The 19,673-nt window shown below is 38.1% G+C and overlaps 1 protein-coding gene across 18 annotated transcripts in view; it reads left to right on the plus strand.

Annotated features, from left to right (window-relative positions):
• SLMAP (sarcolemma associated protein) overlaps window positions 1-19,673 on the plus strand; it is a 163,475-nt gene that overhangs the window by 82,763 nt on the left and 61,039 nt on the right. For all 18 annotated transcript variants that reach the window (XM_049776160.1, XM_049776159.1, XM_049776170.1 and 15 more), the window contains exons 3-8: window positions 4,922-4,994; window positions 7,632-7,668; window positions 9,993-10,055; window positions 15,517-15,612; window positions 15,842-15,913; window positions 18,334-18,474. In XM_049776160.1, coding sequence (XP_049632117.1) covers window positions 4,922-4,994; window positions 7,632-7,668; window positions 9,993-10,055; window positions 15,517-15,612; window positions 15,842-15,913; window positions 18,334-18,474 — 482 coding nt within the window. The remainder of the gene's footprint in view (window positions 1-4,921; window positions 4,995-7,631; window positions 7,669-9,992; window positions 10,056-15,516; window positions 15,613-15,841; window positions 15,914-18,333; window positions 18,475-19,673) is intronic.

The raw sequence follows: 19,673 nt of genomic DNA on the forward strand, positions 1-19,673 counted from the left end.
TCAAGGGAGGGACTCTAGATCATTCATGCCCCAGGGAGGACAGAGAAGGAACAAAATTAAGGCAGGAAGGAAAAGATGAGAAGGGGGGGTTGGGGCTTCACTGATAAGGTGCAAGAGTGGTACAGCTATCTGGCCAACGCACAGGCGCAGCAATATTGAAACATGAGCTCAAGCTGATACCACAGAACTTTGTAAAGTTCCTGTCAAGATGACTGGGGTGGGAGAATGGAGTATGGGAACACTGACTGATAGAGCTCCATAACACTGGTTGTGGGGGCCGGAGAGATAGCCTGGAGGCAAGGCATTTGGTTTTCATACTGATGGTTGGTGGTTCAAAGGCATTCCATAGGGTCCCCCAGCCTGCCAGGAGCGATTTCTGAGCAGAGCCAGGAGGAACCCCTGAGCGCTGCTGGGTGTGACCCAAAAAACCAAAAACAAACAAAATAAAAACACTGATTGTGGGAATGATACTGAAATAGTATATGTCTAAAAATTATCAGTATCTTTGTAAATCATGGTTCTTTAATTAAATACAAAAATTTTTTTAATTCTAATTTTGGTTTTTGGGCCACACCTGGTGGTGCTCAGGAGCTACTCCTGGCTCTGTGCTCAAAATCCTCAAAATCGCTCCTGTCAAGCTCAGGGGACCAAATGCGATGCTGGGAATCGAACCCAGGTCTATCCTGGGTGGGCTGCATTGCATGCAAGGCAAATGCCCTACTGCTGTGCTATTCCTCTGGCCCTCAGATAGTTTTTTAATTAGGAAAATTTTGTTATAACTGAACTTCAAATTACAAGTGAGACAATGATAAAATATCAATTCAGAATATTTTAGAATTAAAAAGTCCTTATCTCTTCAGCCTTTTCTACCTATTTTCTAATATAGAAAACAAAAAATAGATTTTTGAATCAATAAGCTTAATGAAGCAGAGTTCAGTAAATGCAAGCTTGCTAACTTTTATTTAGAATTTAGTCAAAATGCAATTTAGCAAATAATCCAAATAATCCTCTGCTCTGGAACTGTTAACACTTTTTGGTTAGGTCTTGATTTTCAAGTGTTTCTTGAACTTAAATGTTTGTACTCATTGTCCTTCTTGTTACTGCCAATCATCTCAAGAGATCCTTCAAACTACTCAAATATAGAGAATATATTGCCCTTCTTCAATTTAGGAATGGAGATAAAACCTAGACTACAACACACTCAAGAAATGTCAGTATATTTTCCAGATTCTCAGTTGTTTTTTTAAATTTACCAAAGTGAAGATGGGGCCCTTAAGTGGTTTTAGTATGGAGAGGCAATAGAAAAATCTGACTGAATTTCATAAAATAAATACAGTAACTGGAAAGCAAATACAATTAACATAAAGTGAGAGAAAAATTATCTAATTGTCAGTCAATGTATATAGATTTCATTCTTATTTTTTAAATGAAGACAAAACTGGGGCAGGAGAGATAACACAGCAGTAGGGTATTTGCCCTGCAAACAGCCAGGACCGACGATTGTTCGAATCCTGGCATCCCATATGGTCCCTTTGCCTGCCAGGAGCGATTTCTGAGCACAGAGCCAGGAGTAACCCCTGAGCGCTGCAGGGTGTGACCCCAAAACCAACCAACCAACCAACCAAATAAATAAAAATAAATAAATAAGTAAAAATATAAATAAATAAATAAATAAAAAAGCTACAGCTATGAGTTCAGAATTTTCTTTCACAAATGCCTAGTTTCCATGACTCAGATATATATTTTTTTTCCAATTTTTGTTTTTGAATCATACCCAGTAATACACAAACTATTCCAGAATGTAACCATTGAACATGCAACAGCAAGAGCAAACAAAAGGGACTGTAAAAAATAAACTGCTTTAGAGAATTCTTTTTGCCTTTTCTTTTCCCCTTTCTTTCTTTTTTTGTCTTTTGCTTTTGTTTTTGTTTTGGGGCCATACCTGGCTCTGCACTCACTCTTGGCAGTGCTGGGGAAACCATGTGGGATTGAGCCCAGGACAGCCATGTGCAAGGCAAGCACCCTCCCCGCTGTACTGTTGCTCTGGCCCCTAGAGAATTCTTTGGTTTTTTTTTTTGTTTGTTTTTGTTAATTTTTTTCAAAGTATATTCATACTGCCATGTGGACCTCTAATCATAATTAAGTCTAGACCTCTAATACATTCTTGTATTGTGCTTAAAAAAATTGTAACCTATTTGTATAAATCTGGAAAGGGCCTATAGAACTGGGATAAATCCATTCCTTTCCTATTTTTTTGCTTGGGAAAGTAAAGAATTATGTGCTCTTTGTAGTGGAGAGAAACTATATTGTCCTCAGTAAGAGACATTTTTATCCTGCTAATGACAAATATAAATACTATAAATACGAAATGTTTTCTGACATATTGGTAAATACTTATTAAATGTCTACTTTTACCAGATAATTCTGCTAAGTACCAGTATTTACAAATTGCTAACCTTGAAGAGTTGGTGGGATGGTGGTTTGCACTTGATAAATACTCACAGTGTTATCTGGTTGGTGTTCCAAGAATTGGATATAAAAGGCTGGCATCTAATATAAACAACGAGTTTTGGTGATGGAGGTAGAAATCATGAAAGTAGCACTTGGTTATATAAGCAAGGAGATAAAGGGCATCACTTACAGGAAAGCTTTGCAAGTAAAGTGTGTTTGTGCAGTCAAGTGTGGAGAGGTAGGTGGTTTGGTTTTATAAAGCCCATCAGTGGTGGCAGGAGGGAACATGAGACCCAGAAAGAAGGAATGAGCCCAATGGGTCGTAGCCATGATTGCTCTAGTAGGTACAGGTTTTAAAACTGTCTCATACATAGTTCTAGTTCTGTTAGCACTTTTCCTGTAATAAATTAATGAAGATAAATGTTGAGTAAAGCATGTCAAAAAACTTTTTCTTTAGCTTATGGGGTGGGCTCCCAAGCAGTGCTCATAGTGCTTGAGAAACATTCCTAGCTATACTTGGCCAGCTGGGATGTCTGTTCCGTGTTGGGACTGTGCAGTGATTCTGAGGCCCACACCAGTGGTGTTTAAGGGTCTCCAGAACTACACCTAACAATGCCAGGGGTGGGGGGTTAATTTGTACAGTACTCAGTCGTTTGAACTATCTACCTGGCCCTTGTTTAGAAATTCTTTTTATTTTGGTTTTGGGACCATTCCCACAGATGTTCCTAACTCTATGCTCATGAGAAACTCCTGGGGCTGTTTGGGGAACCATGGTGCTGTGATCAAATTGGGGTTGGTTGCATGCAAGGCAACTGCTTGTACTAACTCATCAGCCCAATATCTTCTTCATCATTTATAAAAATAAAGACTTAAATTATCCTTCATAGAAATGCATTGGCCAGTATTCTTAAATATCAATTTTCCTGAGATCTGGGGATGAAGAGAGTAGTAGAGCACTTGCCTTGCTTGTATGAGGTTAAGTCCCCCTCTCCCCTTAAACAGAGTGCTTTTATCGAAGTAAAAAATACTTAGAACTCTATTTTACATGTAGAATTTAGTGAGCTTTGACAGATATAATCACACTTCATTTCTCTTGATATATGTATTTTCTCCATTTGTATTAGCTTTGTTTTTTTTTGTTTTTTTTGTTTGTTTGTTTTTGTTTTTTTTGGTCACACCCGGTGGCACTCAGGGGTTCCTTCTGGCTCTACGCTCAGAAATTGCTCCTGGCAGGCTCGGGGGACCCTATGGGATGCCGGGATTAGAACCACCGTCCTTCTGCATGCAAGGCAATGCCTTACCTCCAAGCTATCTCTCTGGCCCCTGTATTAGCTCTTTTTGTTTGCTTGTTTTGTTTTGGTTTTTTAGGGTCATACCCGGTCGCGCTCAGGGGACCATATGGGATACCGGAATTCGAACCTTCGACCTTCTGCATGAAAGGCAAACACCTTACCTCCATGCTATCTCTCCGGCCCCCGTATTAGCTTTTAATTAGTTTTATTAACTAAATAGATTAGCTCTCAAACCCTGGAAGACACAATATCTAAATAATAGAGAAGATGTAGACATACCTTTAAACCAACAAAAATATTTTTTCCATATAGAAATACAAAGAGAAGTTCTAGACAAGTGTTGTTTTGAGGACTTTTTTTGTTTTAAAATCTTCAAAAGGAAAATGAAGCAAGAAGCAATGCTAAAAGGTTGTCTACAGTGACTAGTGTGATGTCATATAAAGGTATTTTGTGGTTAAAGGAAAAACAGAAGTAAAAAATCCCCAAATTTTTGAGTACTGAACTGGAAACACCCGATCTAAGTTCTATCATAGTTCTGGTATTAGTAGGAAGTTTCACTTTCCTTGAGACTTTGGTTTCTATCATTCTTAAATGTCATTTTCCAAGTTGTGTTATGCAGAATTGAGTTGTGAATAAATAAGAGTTACAGGTTGAGGCATAAAATTTAGGAGTAAGGCCTAATATTTAAAAGAGAAATAGTTGAATTTTGGTTTTGTGCTAACAAATAGGGGAGAAAGAGCAAACACTCTTATAGTTGTGCTTTGTTTTGTGGCTACACTTGGGTGTGCTCAGGGCTTGTACCTGGCACTGTCCTCCGAGTCTCAAGGACTTAGGGACTCAACCAGGTCAGGCACTTCCAGGGCAAATGCCCTACTCACTGTGCTATCTCTCTAGCCCTACTTGTGTTTCTGTATATTCAGCTGACTTTCCTTAGCTTGTTTCTGCTTTAGATGTTTGTGTGAAACAGTTCTGCCTGTAATTCTGCTTTGTGATTGGGATTCCTTAAAGGTAGAAACATCTTTCTTTAGGGGAACAAAAATGGTCCTTAAATCATTGGATTTATTTTATTTCTCAGAACTATTGCTTTTATGAATAAAATATGCATAGGTATGTGAGGTTGTGAAGGTTTGTATTTGTAAGCAGTTGTTTCATCCATATTATTTATTTGTTTTAACCAGTTACCCATGGGTGTATTGTTTCTACAATAAAACTTTTCCTACCAGACGGTATGGAAGCCCGACTGCGCTCAGAGTGAGTATGATTTAGTACTATAAAGTTTTTGTTGTATTCATTATCACTTAATATTCTAGATAGTAGCATATTGTTAATTCTGCTTTATTTCAATGATGAAAAATTGGTGTTTTAGAGTATAATGCACTTCAGTTTAATTGCTTTTCACATTAGTTTTATCTTAGTAAATAATGTACAAGGAGGGCCGGGAGAAATAGCACAGCGGTGTTTGCCTTGCAAGCAGCCGATCCAGGACCAAAGGTGGTTGGTTCGAATCCCGGCGTCCCATATGGTCCCCCGTGCCTGCCAGGAGCTATTTCTGAGCAGACAGCCAGGAGTAACCCCCGAGCACCGCCGGGTGTGGCCCAAAAATCAAAAATAAATAAATAATAATGTACCAGGAGAAATAAGTCATTATATTTCTAAATTTAAATTTCTAGTTATTTCTAGTATTTTTATGATTGAGTAGTTTTTTAAAAGTATTTGGCATATGTACATTATTGGCCTGTGATTAGCTATATTTTAGTCTATTTCTGTTGCTTTTTTGTTGTTTATTTGTTTGTTTGTTTTGGGTCGACACACGCCAGGGCTCAGGGGTTATTCCTGGCTCTGTGCTCCTGGCAGGCTCGGGGGACCATATGGGATGCCAGGAATCAAACTCGGTCCATCCCAGGTCAGCCTTGCACTACCACTGTGCTATGTCGCAGCCCTTTAGCCTGCATTTAATATATGACTACTTACACTACCATTGCCTCTGAAGTCAATCCCACTGAACCTTGAGAATGTTCATAGTAGCCTGTTTTGTTGGCAGTTTATGGAAGGATTTTTTAGTGTAATGGGGATTGGGGTGGGGGTGGAAGAAAGGGAAAGGAAAGGAAGAAGCCATAGAAAGATCACTTTGAGGAGGATAAATTTGAAAGGGGACAATTGCTCATGAAATGTAACTGTTACAATTATAAATATGTCCTTTTTGATATCATGCGTTTGTAGATTACCATTATGAGCTGTTCAGGAGAACTAAACATTCTTTAAATGGGTTGTCTTGAATAGGGAGCTGGAACGATAGCAGAGTGGCTGGGTAGGGTGTTTACCTTGAACATGGTCGACTCAGGTTCCATCCCCAGAATTCCATATGGTCCCCGAGCCTTCCAGGAGTAACTTCTAAGCACAGAGCTAGGAGTAACCCCTGAGGGCTGCTGGGTGTGTCCCCAAAAAAAACAAAACAAAAAAACTGAGTAGTTTCTTAAAGGATCATATGTTTTGAGGATCTGTGTAGTAAGGTATATCAAAATATTTCAGTGAAATTTTGTTCCTCTTCCTCTTCTGTACCATGATTTTAATTATCACCCATGTTTTCTTATGGTTATTTTTTTCTATGTGATTAAATAGTTGCACCCTCTAAAATTTTACCGCCAATTCTATTTTAATGTAATTGAGCTTACTTTTTGGAGAAGGTAGTTGAACAAGAAAAAGTCAAAATGATCTTTACTGTCTGGTTTAGAGACTGATCCCACCTATTCTGTGATTTTCAGACCTCTCTTTTCTCATATAGAAAAGGAAATTAAAAACAGTACCTCTTGAACAGGAATTTTATGAGTGTGAAACAAGACTGTGCTTAACGAGCTAGGACATAGCATTGGCACATGTACCAGACATACACTAAATATTGTCTATCTGTTATTGTAAACCAGTATTTAGCAGGCAAGATGCTTTTGGGTGTGCTAGATAGCATGTGTAGAGGCAAGATCTTTTATTTAGGGGCAGTGTTTGCTTTTGGGGCCCCAGCTGGCAATATCAGGGCTTTCTTGGTTCTGTACTTAGTGGTCCTGGTAGTGCTTGGGAGACCATATGTGGTACAAACGTCTCCAGTTGGAATTAGTCAAATGTTAGAGATTAAAGGACATTGTACACAGGAGATTTAATGATTTTAAAGTTTCAGTAGGTGTTGTTTTAATTTAAATTAATGAGTCCTAGAGTTGGTGTGGGGATGGTGAGGCCTGAGAATCTGGTGATGTTTAAGCCCCTCGGTGCTGGAGGCCACCCAGCAGTGCTCAGGGATCACCAGGACCATATTCCGCAATATTTGGGAGCCACCAGGGATACACTCCTTGCTAATGCTGTGAGTGTCGGGTTGAACTGGGGTCAGACATAGGTAAGACATATGCCATAACTACCTCTAGTATCCCTCAAATTATGTGTTTTATTAGGGCCATATCTTACCCTGCTGGGAATCAAAGCCCAAGTTCCCACAGGTGTACATTACAAATCCTGATTTCGTGAGAATAAAAATGTTGTATATGAGTCACTAGATGTATTTATATTTGTAAGTGTATATGTTTGTATATATAAACATATATGTTGTCTTTCTAGCCCTGGTTTTTTTATGCAAAATTTTGTAACTAAGTAACATAAGTTAGCCTTGATTAAACATTGGGTCCTAAATGAAGTCTTAATATATTCTGGTTTTGTGCTGATAAAATGTGGTTTTTATATCACCTGGTTTTCTAAATTTTTATGCTAGATGTATGATGGGTTGAAAAATAATTCACTTTGTTTTAGCTAAATAAAGACAAGTCAAGTCTTCCACTTTGAGCTTCTGTCATTTTGTTTCCTCTGCTGTCAGGAAATTAGATAAACTTTCTAAATTTTGCTTTTCAGTGTCATCCATGCTCCATTACCAAGTCCTGTTGACAAAGTAAGTTTCTAATGATTATTGTTTCCCAGACAAACTCAGCTATGTCACTTTGGAAAATGCTTCTATTTGTTTTTAATATACCTTAATTAGAAACTTAGTGCTCTTTTATAATTATATTTTGAAATATATATATAAAATATATAGAGAGAGCATGTATAACATAATTATTGTGGAATTGTGATCTTCTATGTCAAAAAATTTAGCATTGAAGTTTTTTGGGGGGAAAGCTTTTGTTATCTCAAGTAAATTGTGCACTGTGTGGAGTTGTTGGCCAGAGATTAGAAATTTTAGTTACAGCCTGTTTATTTTGCAGTACATTTGTCTAGAAATATGCATGTCTTTACCTCAAAGTAATCATTCTATATACATGGAAGTAGCACAGGTATTGTCTTTGATCAGTTTTAACCTTTTCTTTGTCTGTTGTTGCAACAATTTCTTTTTCTTTTCCTTTTTTCTTTTCTTCATTCAAGAATGGAAATTGAAAGTTGCAACAATTTATAGTATATATTTTTCTCTTGTTCAGAAATAATGTGCATTAAACTAGATCTATCATAGCTAAATATAGAAATAGTTTTGGCAGTAAAAAGATTTTGAATTTCCTTATTTTAGTAAAATATTGTAGGAATATATAATATTTTCCCCAATATTTTAGATGAAGAATGAAAATCAGCTTGAAATTGGAGTTATTTGATAGATTCCATTGTAGGAGTAGTTAGTTGTCCATTTCAGCAACACTGAGAATCATTTTAGAAGTAAGTAGTAACCTTACTGACTTAGGAAGAACTCTTTTTTATTTTGACCACTGTTGGGGTTCAAGCTACTTGTGGCTCTGTGCTCGGAGTCTCTGTGCTATCTTGTTTCTCGAGGTCTTGGGTTTGCTCCCAACAATGCTGGGGTAGAGGGAAAACTTGTGCTGGGGTTCAGACCTGCACCTCCTACTTTTAAAGCATACATCCAGTCCTTTGAGCTCTATCTCTGGCTCTAGACTTTTAAAAACAGGGGCCATTTTTATGACTTGTAGTTAGGGAATGAAGCTCTTAAGAGCATTCATTACTTAGCATAGAAAGCTCCACAGTCTTGAGCATGTGAGCAAATAGCAGCTTACTTAGTGTCATTTTTCCTTCCTCTTCCCCCTCTCCCTTCGGCTAGCTCCTGAGTCCTCTTTCTCCCTTCTCCTCTCTAGTTATTGCTTTGGTTTTTTAGTTCTAGGTAGTTTTGACTGATTTGTAATTTTGTTTTGTTGGAGGGCAACAAACGGTGTTGCTCAGAAGTTACTCTTGACTTGCTGCTTGGGGGCTGTTTCTATCAATACCCTGAGAATTATGTGGTTCTAGTTTTCTGGAATATGCTCAGCCTGTTGAGCCTTCTCCTTAACCCTGATTTGTAATACTTAAAATACTATTATTTCCTGTTTTTTTTTCCTTCCTATTTTCCATCTTTAATTCTTCAAACTTACCTATAGTTTAGGAATGAAGATAGCCTAGACGCAGTGGTCAGCAAGCCGTGGCTCGCGAGCCACATGCAGCTCTTTCCACTTTTTAATGCGGCTCTTCCGTGTGCCGGGCGGCCACTCCAAGAGTCAGGTCTCTGCTCCTAGCCTCTGTCAGTGCGCACCCTGTGTGGCTCTCAAAATAAATTTCAATCGTGGTTTTGGCGAGATTTGGCTCAGTTGAAAAAAAGGTTGCCCACCACTGGCTAGAGAAACACATTGTATTGCCGCAGGCATTGGGCTTAAATGATCACGTATGTTCAGCCTTTCTTCTATCATTTCCGGACTGGAAGTGCAGCACTATTGTTGGTCTGGCCGTGTGGTGCTGGGTGCTACCAAGGTCATGCCATGTGGTAGTGGAGATTCAGCAAATGCCTTGCATATGCTAGGCATGACTGCTTGAGCTATCACTCACATTACTTAAAAAAAAAAAAAATAGGGGCTACTCTTAGTGCTTCTTGAGGCTATTTCTGGTACCTGCTGGTGCTGAGGCTTGGCTTGCGGTGCTATGCCTTGGATTCAGAGCTCTACATATACTAGGTTTATGCTCTTCTGTGTGAGCTATCCCACCAGTCTTATCCCTGTTTTTAAATTTGAAACTTGTCAGTATAATATAATATACCATGTACAAATTTTAGCTAGAAATATTTGGAAATGAAAGGAACCGGTTAATTGGAACAAGAATTTTGGTTTGCATATTTAAGTTTTCTCCATGGATGTGACCTTAATATACGCACATATTCCCAGGACATCATAAGTGAGCTCTATCTCTAAAGTATATATTGAATTCTTAAGTATTTTACATGACTTGTTGACCCTGTCATTTTGTGTTTAGGTTGCTGCTAACACTCCAAGTATGTACTCTCAGGAACTATTCCAGCTTTCTCAGTATCTACAGGTAAAAGTAAAATTTGAGAATCTTTAATATTTTAAAACAAAATTAGATGGGGACTGGAGAGATACATAAAGTACAGCAGGTTGATTGCTAGCCATACCCTAACTGATCCAAGTTTGATCCCCAGCATCCCATATAGTCCTCTGATCCCTGTCACGATTGTCCCTAAGCCAGCCAGGAGTAAGTCCTGAATAATGCTGGGTGTACCCCAAAATAAACTTAAAATGAACAAAATTAGAGCTCTGGAAGCATCACATTAAGACTGCAACACCAAACTTAAAAATGTGCCTGTGTGGCCGGAGAGACAGTATAGTGGCCAACCTGGGTTTCATCCCTGGCCTCTCCCATGGTCCCCTGAGCCTGCCAGGAGTAATTTGAGCACTACCGGCTATAGCCCCTCAAACAAAACAAACAAAAGTGCCTGAGCAATTGTTCAGTGGGTAGGACACTTGCCTTGCCCTGGCTGACCTGGGATTGATCCCTAGTGTCCTGTAGGAACACACAAAGTAGAAGGATGCTCTTGTCAAAATGAAGTCTCACACATAAACTAGAATGGTCTTGTCCATATACCACCCAAAGGCAAATGTTATGATTTGCCAGGAATTTTTAAATCTCTAAATGGGATTCCAGACATTTTCACTGCACGGTTTATTTTTGTAGTGTAAAATTATAAAAGCAAGGGGACAATGTTTTTCTTCTTAGGAATGGAAATAATGATATGAAGAATGAAAATAGAAAAAAATGGGAGAAATTTGTTTTTGTTTGTGGAATACACCCTCAAGCTGTGTTCAGGGGTTACTCCCAGCTGCCCTCACGGGACTATGTGGTACAGGAGATTAAACACAGCAGGTCACATACATAAAGTATGCGCTCAGCATGTTGCGCTATCTCTCTGCAGCTCCAGAGTTCTTTCCATTTAATAAAGCATTCCAAAATGGGATATTGTGATGTTTAATGTATTAGGACCAGAATAAAAACATAGCGGATAGGGCACTTGCCTTGCATGTAGCAACTAGAATTTGGCTTCCAGCTCTCTGTAAGGTCTCTGAGCACTGCCAGAAGTAATTCCTGAGCACAGAGTCAGGAGTAACCCCTGAGCATCCATGGGTGTGTTTCAAAAGCAAAATGAAGCAAACAAACAAAAATGTACCCATTAAGGAGGCAAGCTGGGAGTGGAGTGGGGAGGGAACTTGGGAGCACTGATGGAGGGAAGCTGACAGTGGTGATGAATCTGGTGTTAGTACATTGTATACTTAAAACTGAACTGTGAATAACTTACAAGTCATGGAGCCTTAATTTAGAGAAATATATAAAGCCTTTTATAAATAAAAACTAGGAGATAGCAGGTATGTGTGGGCTGACTGTTCTGTTGCATTTGTGAAGAAAGTGGTTAAAATATTTTAAATTAAGAGATTTTATTACTTGGGGCCGGAGAGATAGCATGGAGGTAAGGCGTTTACCTTTCATGCAGAAGGTCATCGGTTTGAATCCCGGCGTCCCATATGGTCCCCCGTGCCTGCCAGGAGCAATTTCTGAGCACGGAGCCAGGAAAAACCCCTGAGCACTGCCAGGTGTGACCCAAAAACCACAAAAAAAAAAAAAAAAAAGAGAGAGATTTTATTACTTAATAGATCGATTACTCTAAATTTGATATTAAATTATTATCTGACAAATAATATCAGAGTATTTTCATTTCCTTTATTGGTTGCAGATTATTTAAAAATATTTTTATTTGTATATTTTCTTTTTAAATATCTTATTTAAGCAACTTTTTTGGGGGGCCACACCCATTTGATGCTCAGGGGTTACTCCTGGCTAAGAGCTCAGAAATTGCCTCTGGCTTGGGGGGACCATATGGGACGCCGGGGGGATCGAACCGCAGTCCTTCCTTGGCTAGCGCTTGCAATGCAGACACCTTACCTCTAGCTCCACCTCGCCAGCCCCTTATTTAAGCATTTTGATGACAGACATGATTGCAGTTGGGTTACAATCATATAAAGAACACCCCCCCCTTTGAAATATTTCTCTTTAATTTCAACTAAGTGGTTGTATTTCTATTATTTCTCTTATTTTTAGGAGTGGAAAACACCTCAGATTAGATTTTGCTAGGCTACAAATATAAACTAAAGAAATAATGTTTGATTTAAATACAAAATAAAGGGTCAAGGAGATAGCATAGTTGGTATTGCATATGCCTTGCACGTGTAATTAAATACACTATTGCCACTAGTGAATGTTGTATTCCTGCCTTTCTTTCAAACTGAACATTTTTTGTGGATTCTTTGAACATTAATTGACTTTCACTATTTTTTTCTTTTAGAGTAAATTATGCTGTGTACATTTTGGACTGTTAAAGTTTCAATGTAAATTGTAAAACTTAAAAATAAATGTTGGAATGGATGTTTTGCTTGCCTTAAAATAAAAGATCATTTCTGGGAAGATTAGATTTCTATTAAAAAGCGGTTCATTGAAATTATGAAACTAAATAAAATTGTTTTTTAAAAAAGAACTAACAGTGAAATGCCACCATCTAGTGGAAACAATCAGTTGTTTTGGTGGTTTTATTCTTACATAAAACATACTGCTGCGGTATGTTTTATCCTGGATATTAGAAATGTTATAGAAGGTTAGACTTGGTAAATCTCTTAAATTAAAAAATATTTATTTTTTTTAATCACTGTGAGATAGTTAAGAAGTTGCTGAATATCAGTCACACAATGTTTCCAAACCTGTCCATTGACCAGTGTTCATTTTCTGCCACCAGTTTCCCCAGTTTCTCTCCCATCTCCCCCCACTGTCCCCATCCCCCACCACCTAACTTGCCTCTGGTGGACATTATTGTGGAGAAGTATAATTTCTCTTCAGTTTACGCTGAGCTTTAGGGACTGGAGAGATAGTACAGTGCTTAGGGCAATTGCTTGCCTCGCACTTGGCGATCTGAGTGATCGCTGCTCCCGTTTAGCTCCTGAACCACCTAGAGTGGTCACTGAGCTCAGCCTGGAGTAAGCCTGGCTTACTTACGTTCAGAGGAATGTACCTTTTATCAGATTCCTTAATCTTTACATTTTAGAATTATTAAAAAATGAACATTACGCAAGAGGACAGTAGACTGTGGTACATATACACAATGGAATATTATGCAGCTGTCAGGAGAGGTGAAGTCATGAAATTTTCCTATACATGGATGGACACGGAATCTATTATGCTGAGTGAAGTAAGTCAGAGGGAGAGAGGTAGATGCAGAATAATTCACTCATCTATGCGTTTTAAGAAAAATGAAAGACACCCTGGTAATAATAATTTTCAGACACAAAAGAGAAAAGAGCTGGAAGTTCCAGCTCACCTCAGGAAGCTCACCACAAAGAGTGATGAGTTTAGTTAGAGAAATAACTACATTTTGAACTGTCCTAATATTGAGAATGTATGAGGGAAATGCAGAGCCTGTTTAGGGTACAGGCGGGGGTTGGGTGGGGAGGAGGGAGATTTGGGACTTGGGTGATGGGTGGTGTTCCTTTTATGACTGAAACCCAAACACAATCATGTATGTAATCAAGGTGTTTAAATAAAAAAATAAATAAATAAATAAAATGGCCCACAGTTTAGATTTTCAGAAAAAAAAAATGAACATTACTTGATTACTTGTTGGCAACATGAAGAACAGTTAACTGCAAAATTTAAGCATCAAGTACTGTGTTTGAAAATTTCTCTTGGAGAGGTTTAGAGGTATTAAGTATAGTAATTGTTCTTAAGATAGTGATAGGAATAAAAGAAAGTTCAAGTTCAAGGTGCATGAAAAACAGTTGAATGCCTTATGAACATTTTTATCTTAATTTCCAGTTAAGGAAACAAGCTATCAATATTTAACAGTGGCTTAGAGATAAGAATTTGCTTGCCTATTTCTTGTTCTGTAAAAATAATCCTTTGGATTTGTCAAGTAGATATATAAATTTTTGCCTACTTAACTACATTGAATCTAAATTTGGTGATAACTTTCTTTTAGCTTTAATTACTACTAATTGGTATATAGTCACAGAAATAATTAGAATGCCTATACAAGTTATATATACATGCCTATATATGTTACTTTTTTAATTATTAAAAATTAAAGTGGAGAGCAGTCGTACAGCAGGTAGGGTTCTTGCCTTGCATGTAACTGATCCAGATTCAGTTCCCACCATTCCATATGGTTCCCCAAGCCCACCAGGAGTGATCTTGAGTACAGATCTCCGAGTATAGATCCTTGAGTACAGGAGTAAGCCCAGAGTACTGTCAGATATGCGCCCAAACCAAAAAATATAAATAAATAAATAAATAAATATTTTAAATTTAAAATAGATTTTTTTATTGTTGTTTTGGGGCCACATTTGGTGGTGCTCAGGGTTTACTCTTTCTTGCACTCAGGGGTCATCTTGTCAGCTTTGGGGGAATACATAGGTGGCTGGGAATCAAACCTGAGTTGGCCTTGTAAAAGCAAGTGTCCTGGGCTGAATCCCCTGGTGTCCCAGGGTCCCGTATGGTCCCCCAAGCCAGGAGCGATTTCTGAGCGCATAGCCAGGAGGAACCCCTGAGCATCACCGGGTGTGACCCAAACCCCACCCTACCCCCCAAGCAAGTATCCTAACTACTGTACTCTTCTCCAAGCTCCAACATTGTGGTTGTACCTTTAGTATCAAAAACCTGTACAGAACCCTCCATCATTATCCACATATCACTTATATTTTATAAACAAAATAAAAATAGAAAAAAGAAGCATATTTGATACTCTTCTAAAAAAAAGAAAAGAAAGTATAAAAGAAAAAAAACTAAAGTATTTCTATTTTAGTTACTTTATCTGTGAACTTAGTAATCTGTGTTGACCAGATAGATTGTTTTGTCTCAGGAATGAGTTTCTTCTGAGACATGCATAGTTTAATTTGTTTAATGTGTGTCTTTATTAAGGTGCAGATATTTGTTGGAGTCTTACGCTCTATCATTGGGGATTTTTTGTTTGTTTTGTTTGGGGGCCATACCTGATACTGCTTAGGTTACTCCTGACTGTACTTAAGGCTCATTCCTGGAGAGTCCATTTGGAATGCTGGATATTGAACCTGTATTAGTCATGAGCAACGCAAACACTCTACCTGCCGTATCACTCCAGGACCTCTCGTAGTTAGTATTTGTTTTGTGTGTAGTTGTATGTGTGTATTTTAAAACTCCTGTATATTATGAGTGAAAAAGAAAAAAAATCAAATAGCTTGTTTTTTATTAGAGGGCAAGTTGCAGCTAGTGCAACCCTAATAGTATGACTAACAGCCAAACAAATGAGGGTAAAATGATATCACCTACAAATTAGACTTACCAGATTTTACTATAGAGGCACAAATTAGAATATAATATGAAAGTTCTTTATATGTGCTGAAAAGTAATTTTACTTTTCAAAGAAGTCATATTGAGTTTATTTTAATCTCTCGTGACATAATATTAGGAGGCCTTACACCGGGAACAAATGTTGGAACAGAAGTTAGCCACGCTTCAGCGGCTACTAACCATCACCCAGGAGGCTTCAGATACCAGTTGGCAGGTATTTCAGTTGTTTGTTATTCAAGAATCATTTAAACGTGATTTAATATTCTTTATATGTTAAATAAGTTAAAATTGAAATTTTATCACATAATTATTCCTAACGTACAAATTTTGAAGTTAATAAGTTTTATGATTTTGTACATCTTATTTTGGTAGTAGCAATCTTTTAACATTTTACTTTATTTTTTAATTACTGTAAGACTTTATGTTTAATTTTTCTTCAACAGGCTTTAATAGATGAAGATAGACTATTATCACGGTTAGAAGTTATGGGAAACCAATTACAGGCATGCTCCAAAGTAAGTATTAATCTCTAGTAAGTAAATAAAAATGCACAGGATTTCCTTGACAGTCGTTTTGAGTGTATGTTGTAACATTGTATGAATTTTCACCATAATGTAAATATTCTGTACAATTTTTTTTGTGTGGGGGGGCCACACCCGGCAGCATTCAGGGGTTACTCATGGCTCTACGCTCAGAAATTGCTCCCGCTCCTAGCAGGCTCAGGGAACCATATGGGATGCCTGGATTTGAACCCTCTGCATGCAAGGCGAACGCTCCACCTCCTTGCTATTTCTCCAGCCCCATTCTGTACAATTTTTCCCCCTTTTCTATAACTTGGTCTTTTTTTGATAAATTGGGTCATTAATTATCCTCTGTAATTTTCCTCTCCTGGGTTATTATTTTGTGAACATCCTTTCCCTCTTTTTTTTTTTTTTTTTTTTTTTTTTTGGTTTTTGGGCCACACCCGGTAACGCTCAGGGGTTACTCCTGGCTATGTGCTCAGAAGTTGCTCCTGGCTTGGGGGACCATATGGGACACCGGGGGATCGAACCGCGGTCCGTCCAAGGCTAGCGCAGGCAAAGCAGGCACCTTACCTTTAGCGCCACCGCCCGGCCCCTCCTTTCCCTCTTTTCAACTGAAAATTGATATTTTGATCTAGAGACTCAATCCTAATTAGTTTCAACTTTATTTTTCTTAGGACCTCATGTATGTATACATATACATATATATATATATATTTTTTTTTTTTTTTTTTTTTTTTTTTTTACAAAGAAATACCATAATGTGGGGCCAGAGTCATGCACAGTGGTTAGAGCATTTGCCTTGCACACGGCTGACCTGGATGAGTTTGATCCTGGCATCCCAGATGGTCCCCTGAGCCTGCCAGGAACTATTTCTGTGCTCAAAGCTAGGGGTAACCCCTGAACACCATCGGGTGGCCCAAAAAAATAGACAAAAAAGAAATACTATACTGAATGGGTTTGGGGAGTAAGGGAGATTAGTAATTGTGGTGTTCATTTCCTGAATTAATTATTAAAAATCACAAAAGCATGGGACTTTAGCAATAGTACTGAGTAGGATGTTTGCCTTGCATGTGGCTGACCTGGGTTTGATCCCTGGCATCCCATAAGGTACCCTGAGCTTTCCAACAGTGATTTCTGAGCACAGGGCCAGTAGTAATGGCTGAGCGCTGCCAAGGGTGGCCAAGAACTCTCCCCCCCCCCCCCAAATCACAAAAAGCAATGATACTGTAATTCTTCATTAATTAGCTTTAATTGCCTTCAAAAAGAAAACTTAACCTGTACAAATTTGGTTGCTGGGGTACATTTTCTTAGGAAAAACAGGTTAAATGAATTTGAACATAATTAGTTCCTTCTTATCCACCCAAGGAATGATCTAACCTTAGATTAAAATATATTTCATATATTTTGACCTGTTCCATTAATTGTTCTTATTGATTATCAATTTATCTGTCTTTGGACCAGAGAAACCGTTTCTGGTCAAAGCCTGGGTTTTTTGTTTTTATTTATTTTTTTGTTAAAACCCAACACTTTGATAGTGTCTGGTCATATAACACAAGATGTTTCAGAAAACCATCTTATGGGCCCGGAGAGATAGCACAGCAGCGTTTGCCTTGCAAGCAGCCGATCCAGGACCAAAGGTGGTTGGTTCGAATCCCGGTGTCCCATATGGTCCCCCGTGCCTGCCAGGAGCTATTTCTGAGCAGATAGCCAGGAGTAACCCCTGAGCACTGCCGGGTGTGGCCCAAAAACCAAAAAAAAAAAAAAAGAGAAAGAAAACCATCTTATATTTTTCCTACCTCAGACCTGAAACTAGCCATTTTTTTCCCCATACTGTTCTAATATCCTTTTTTTTTTTTTCATTCTAACTCCTTTTGATTTTTTTTTTTTTTGTGGTTTTTTTTTTGGGTCACACCCGGCAGTGCTCAGGGGTTATTCCTGGCTCCAGGCTCAGAAATTGCTCCTGGCAGGCACGGGAGGACCATATATGGGACGCCGGGATTCGAACCGATGACCTCCTGCATGAGAGGCAAACGCCTTACCTCCATGCTATCTCTCCGGCCCAACTCCTTTTGATTTTATCATTGATTTAAAATATCTGGCCTTCTTAAGGTAAGAGATTATTTTTTCCACAAGCTTAAGTATTATCATGTAACCAAAAAATAGAAGTAATTTTGTAGATTTAAGAGAAATTTTTGTTTCCTTTGACTTTTTCATTCTGTTGAAAGTATGAATTGGTGTGTCCATGAAGTTGTAACTTATTGATGCAACCTTTGACTGCAGTGTCAATAAATGAGGCTTACAAAGTTTGATTTTAGAGGTACATTAGTATAGAATTCAAGGAGCATCATAATTATTTCAAATGGTTAAAAATCTAGACTATTTATAATTATATCCATGCCTTTTAATCCTAGAGTCAAACAGAAGACAGTTTACGGAAGGAACTAATAGCATTACAGGAGGACAAACACAACTATGAGACAACAGCCAAAGAGTCACTGAGGCGGGTTCTTCAGGAGAAAATTGAAGTGGTTAGAAAACTTTCAGAAGTTGAGGTATTTGTTTAATAAATACTATGATTTAGAAACCCTCGCCTAAAAATCACTAATATTTTAGAAAATTTCAACTTGTGTTTTATTATATAGCTAAGACAGTTATTTCCAAATGGAAAGGATTTATATGCAAATTAACTGTTGGGAGTTCTCAGCATAATTGTTTAAGTTCTGATGTTTGTGATTTTTGAGGCACAGTCTAAACACAAACTCTTACTATTTGCATCGTTTAGGATTTAGCCATATCACACATGAGGCATGATATATGCCATGCTATGATACATTGCCAGGGCTTTGGTTTCCCTCTAGTTTCCTCTAGAAATCTACAGAGATACTTTCACCACATTTTCTTTTTTTTTTTCCTTCCAACTGATAAGATTTTGTTTTTATTTGTTTATATCCCTCCTCATAGCCACCCTCTGGAGGAATAAAATGGGTGTGGCCACAAAGCAAAGATATAGTCAAGGCAAAAAAATCAGGGACCCTTATTTTTCAATTATATTTATTCTAGGAAATTTTAGTATATTTTATTATACCATTATCTATTGAGTATATTGCAATGAATATGATAAAAATTGCTGTTTTATTATGGAAAATTGTGTTTTTTCATGGAACTGCAGATTTCAAGGAATTATCATGCAGATAATGTTCTTTGGTATCAATAAAATTTAGTTAGAAATAATTTAAATGTACTAAAAATAGAAACCAATTTACCTAAACAACTCATGTTTTGAAGAGGCAATGATTATTATGGAGTATTGGCGTAGGCCAGGGGTCCTCAAACTTTTTAAACAGGGGGCCAGTTCACTGTCCCTCAGACCATTGAAGGACTGGACTATAGTGAAAATAAAAACTATCGGGGCCGGGTAGGTGGCGCTGGAGGTAAGGTGTCTGCCTTGCAAGCGCTAGCCAAGGAAGGACCACGGTTCGATCCCCCGGCGTCCCATATGGTCCCCCCAAGCCAGGGGCGATTTCTGAGCACATAGCCAGGAGTAACCCCTGAGCATCAAACGGGTGTGGCCCAAAAACAAAAAAAAAAAAGAAAGAAAATAAAAACTATGAACAAATTCCTATGCACACTGCATATATCTTATTTTGAAGCGAAGAAACAAAACGGGAACAAATACAATATGTGGCCCGCAGGCCGTAGTTTGAAGACTCCTGGCTTAGGCATTCTGTGTTGTTGTTTTTGTTATTGAGCT

Source organism: Suncus etruscus, chromosome 7, assembly GCF_024139225.1.
Source record: "Suncus etruscus isolate mSunEtr1 chromosome 7, mSunEtr1.pri.cur, whole genome shotgun sequence".
In the NCBI taxonomy this organism is placed as follows: domain Eukaryota; kingdom Metazoa; phylum Chordata; class Mammalia; order Eulipotyphla; family Soricidae; genus Suncus; species Suncus etruscus.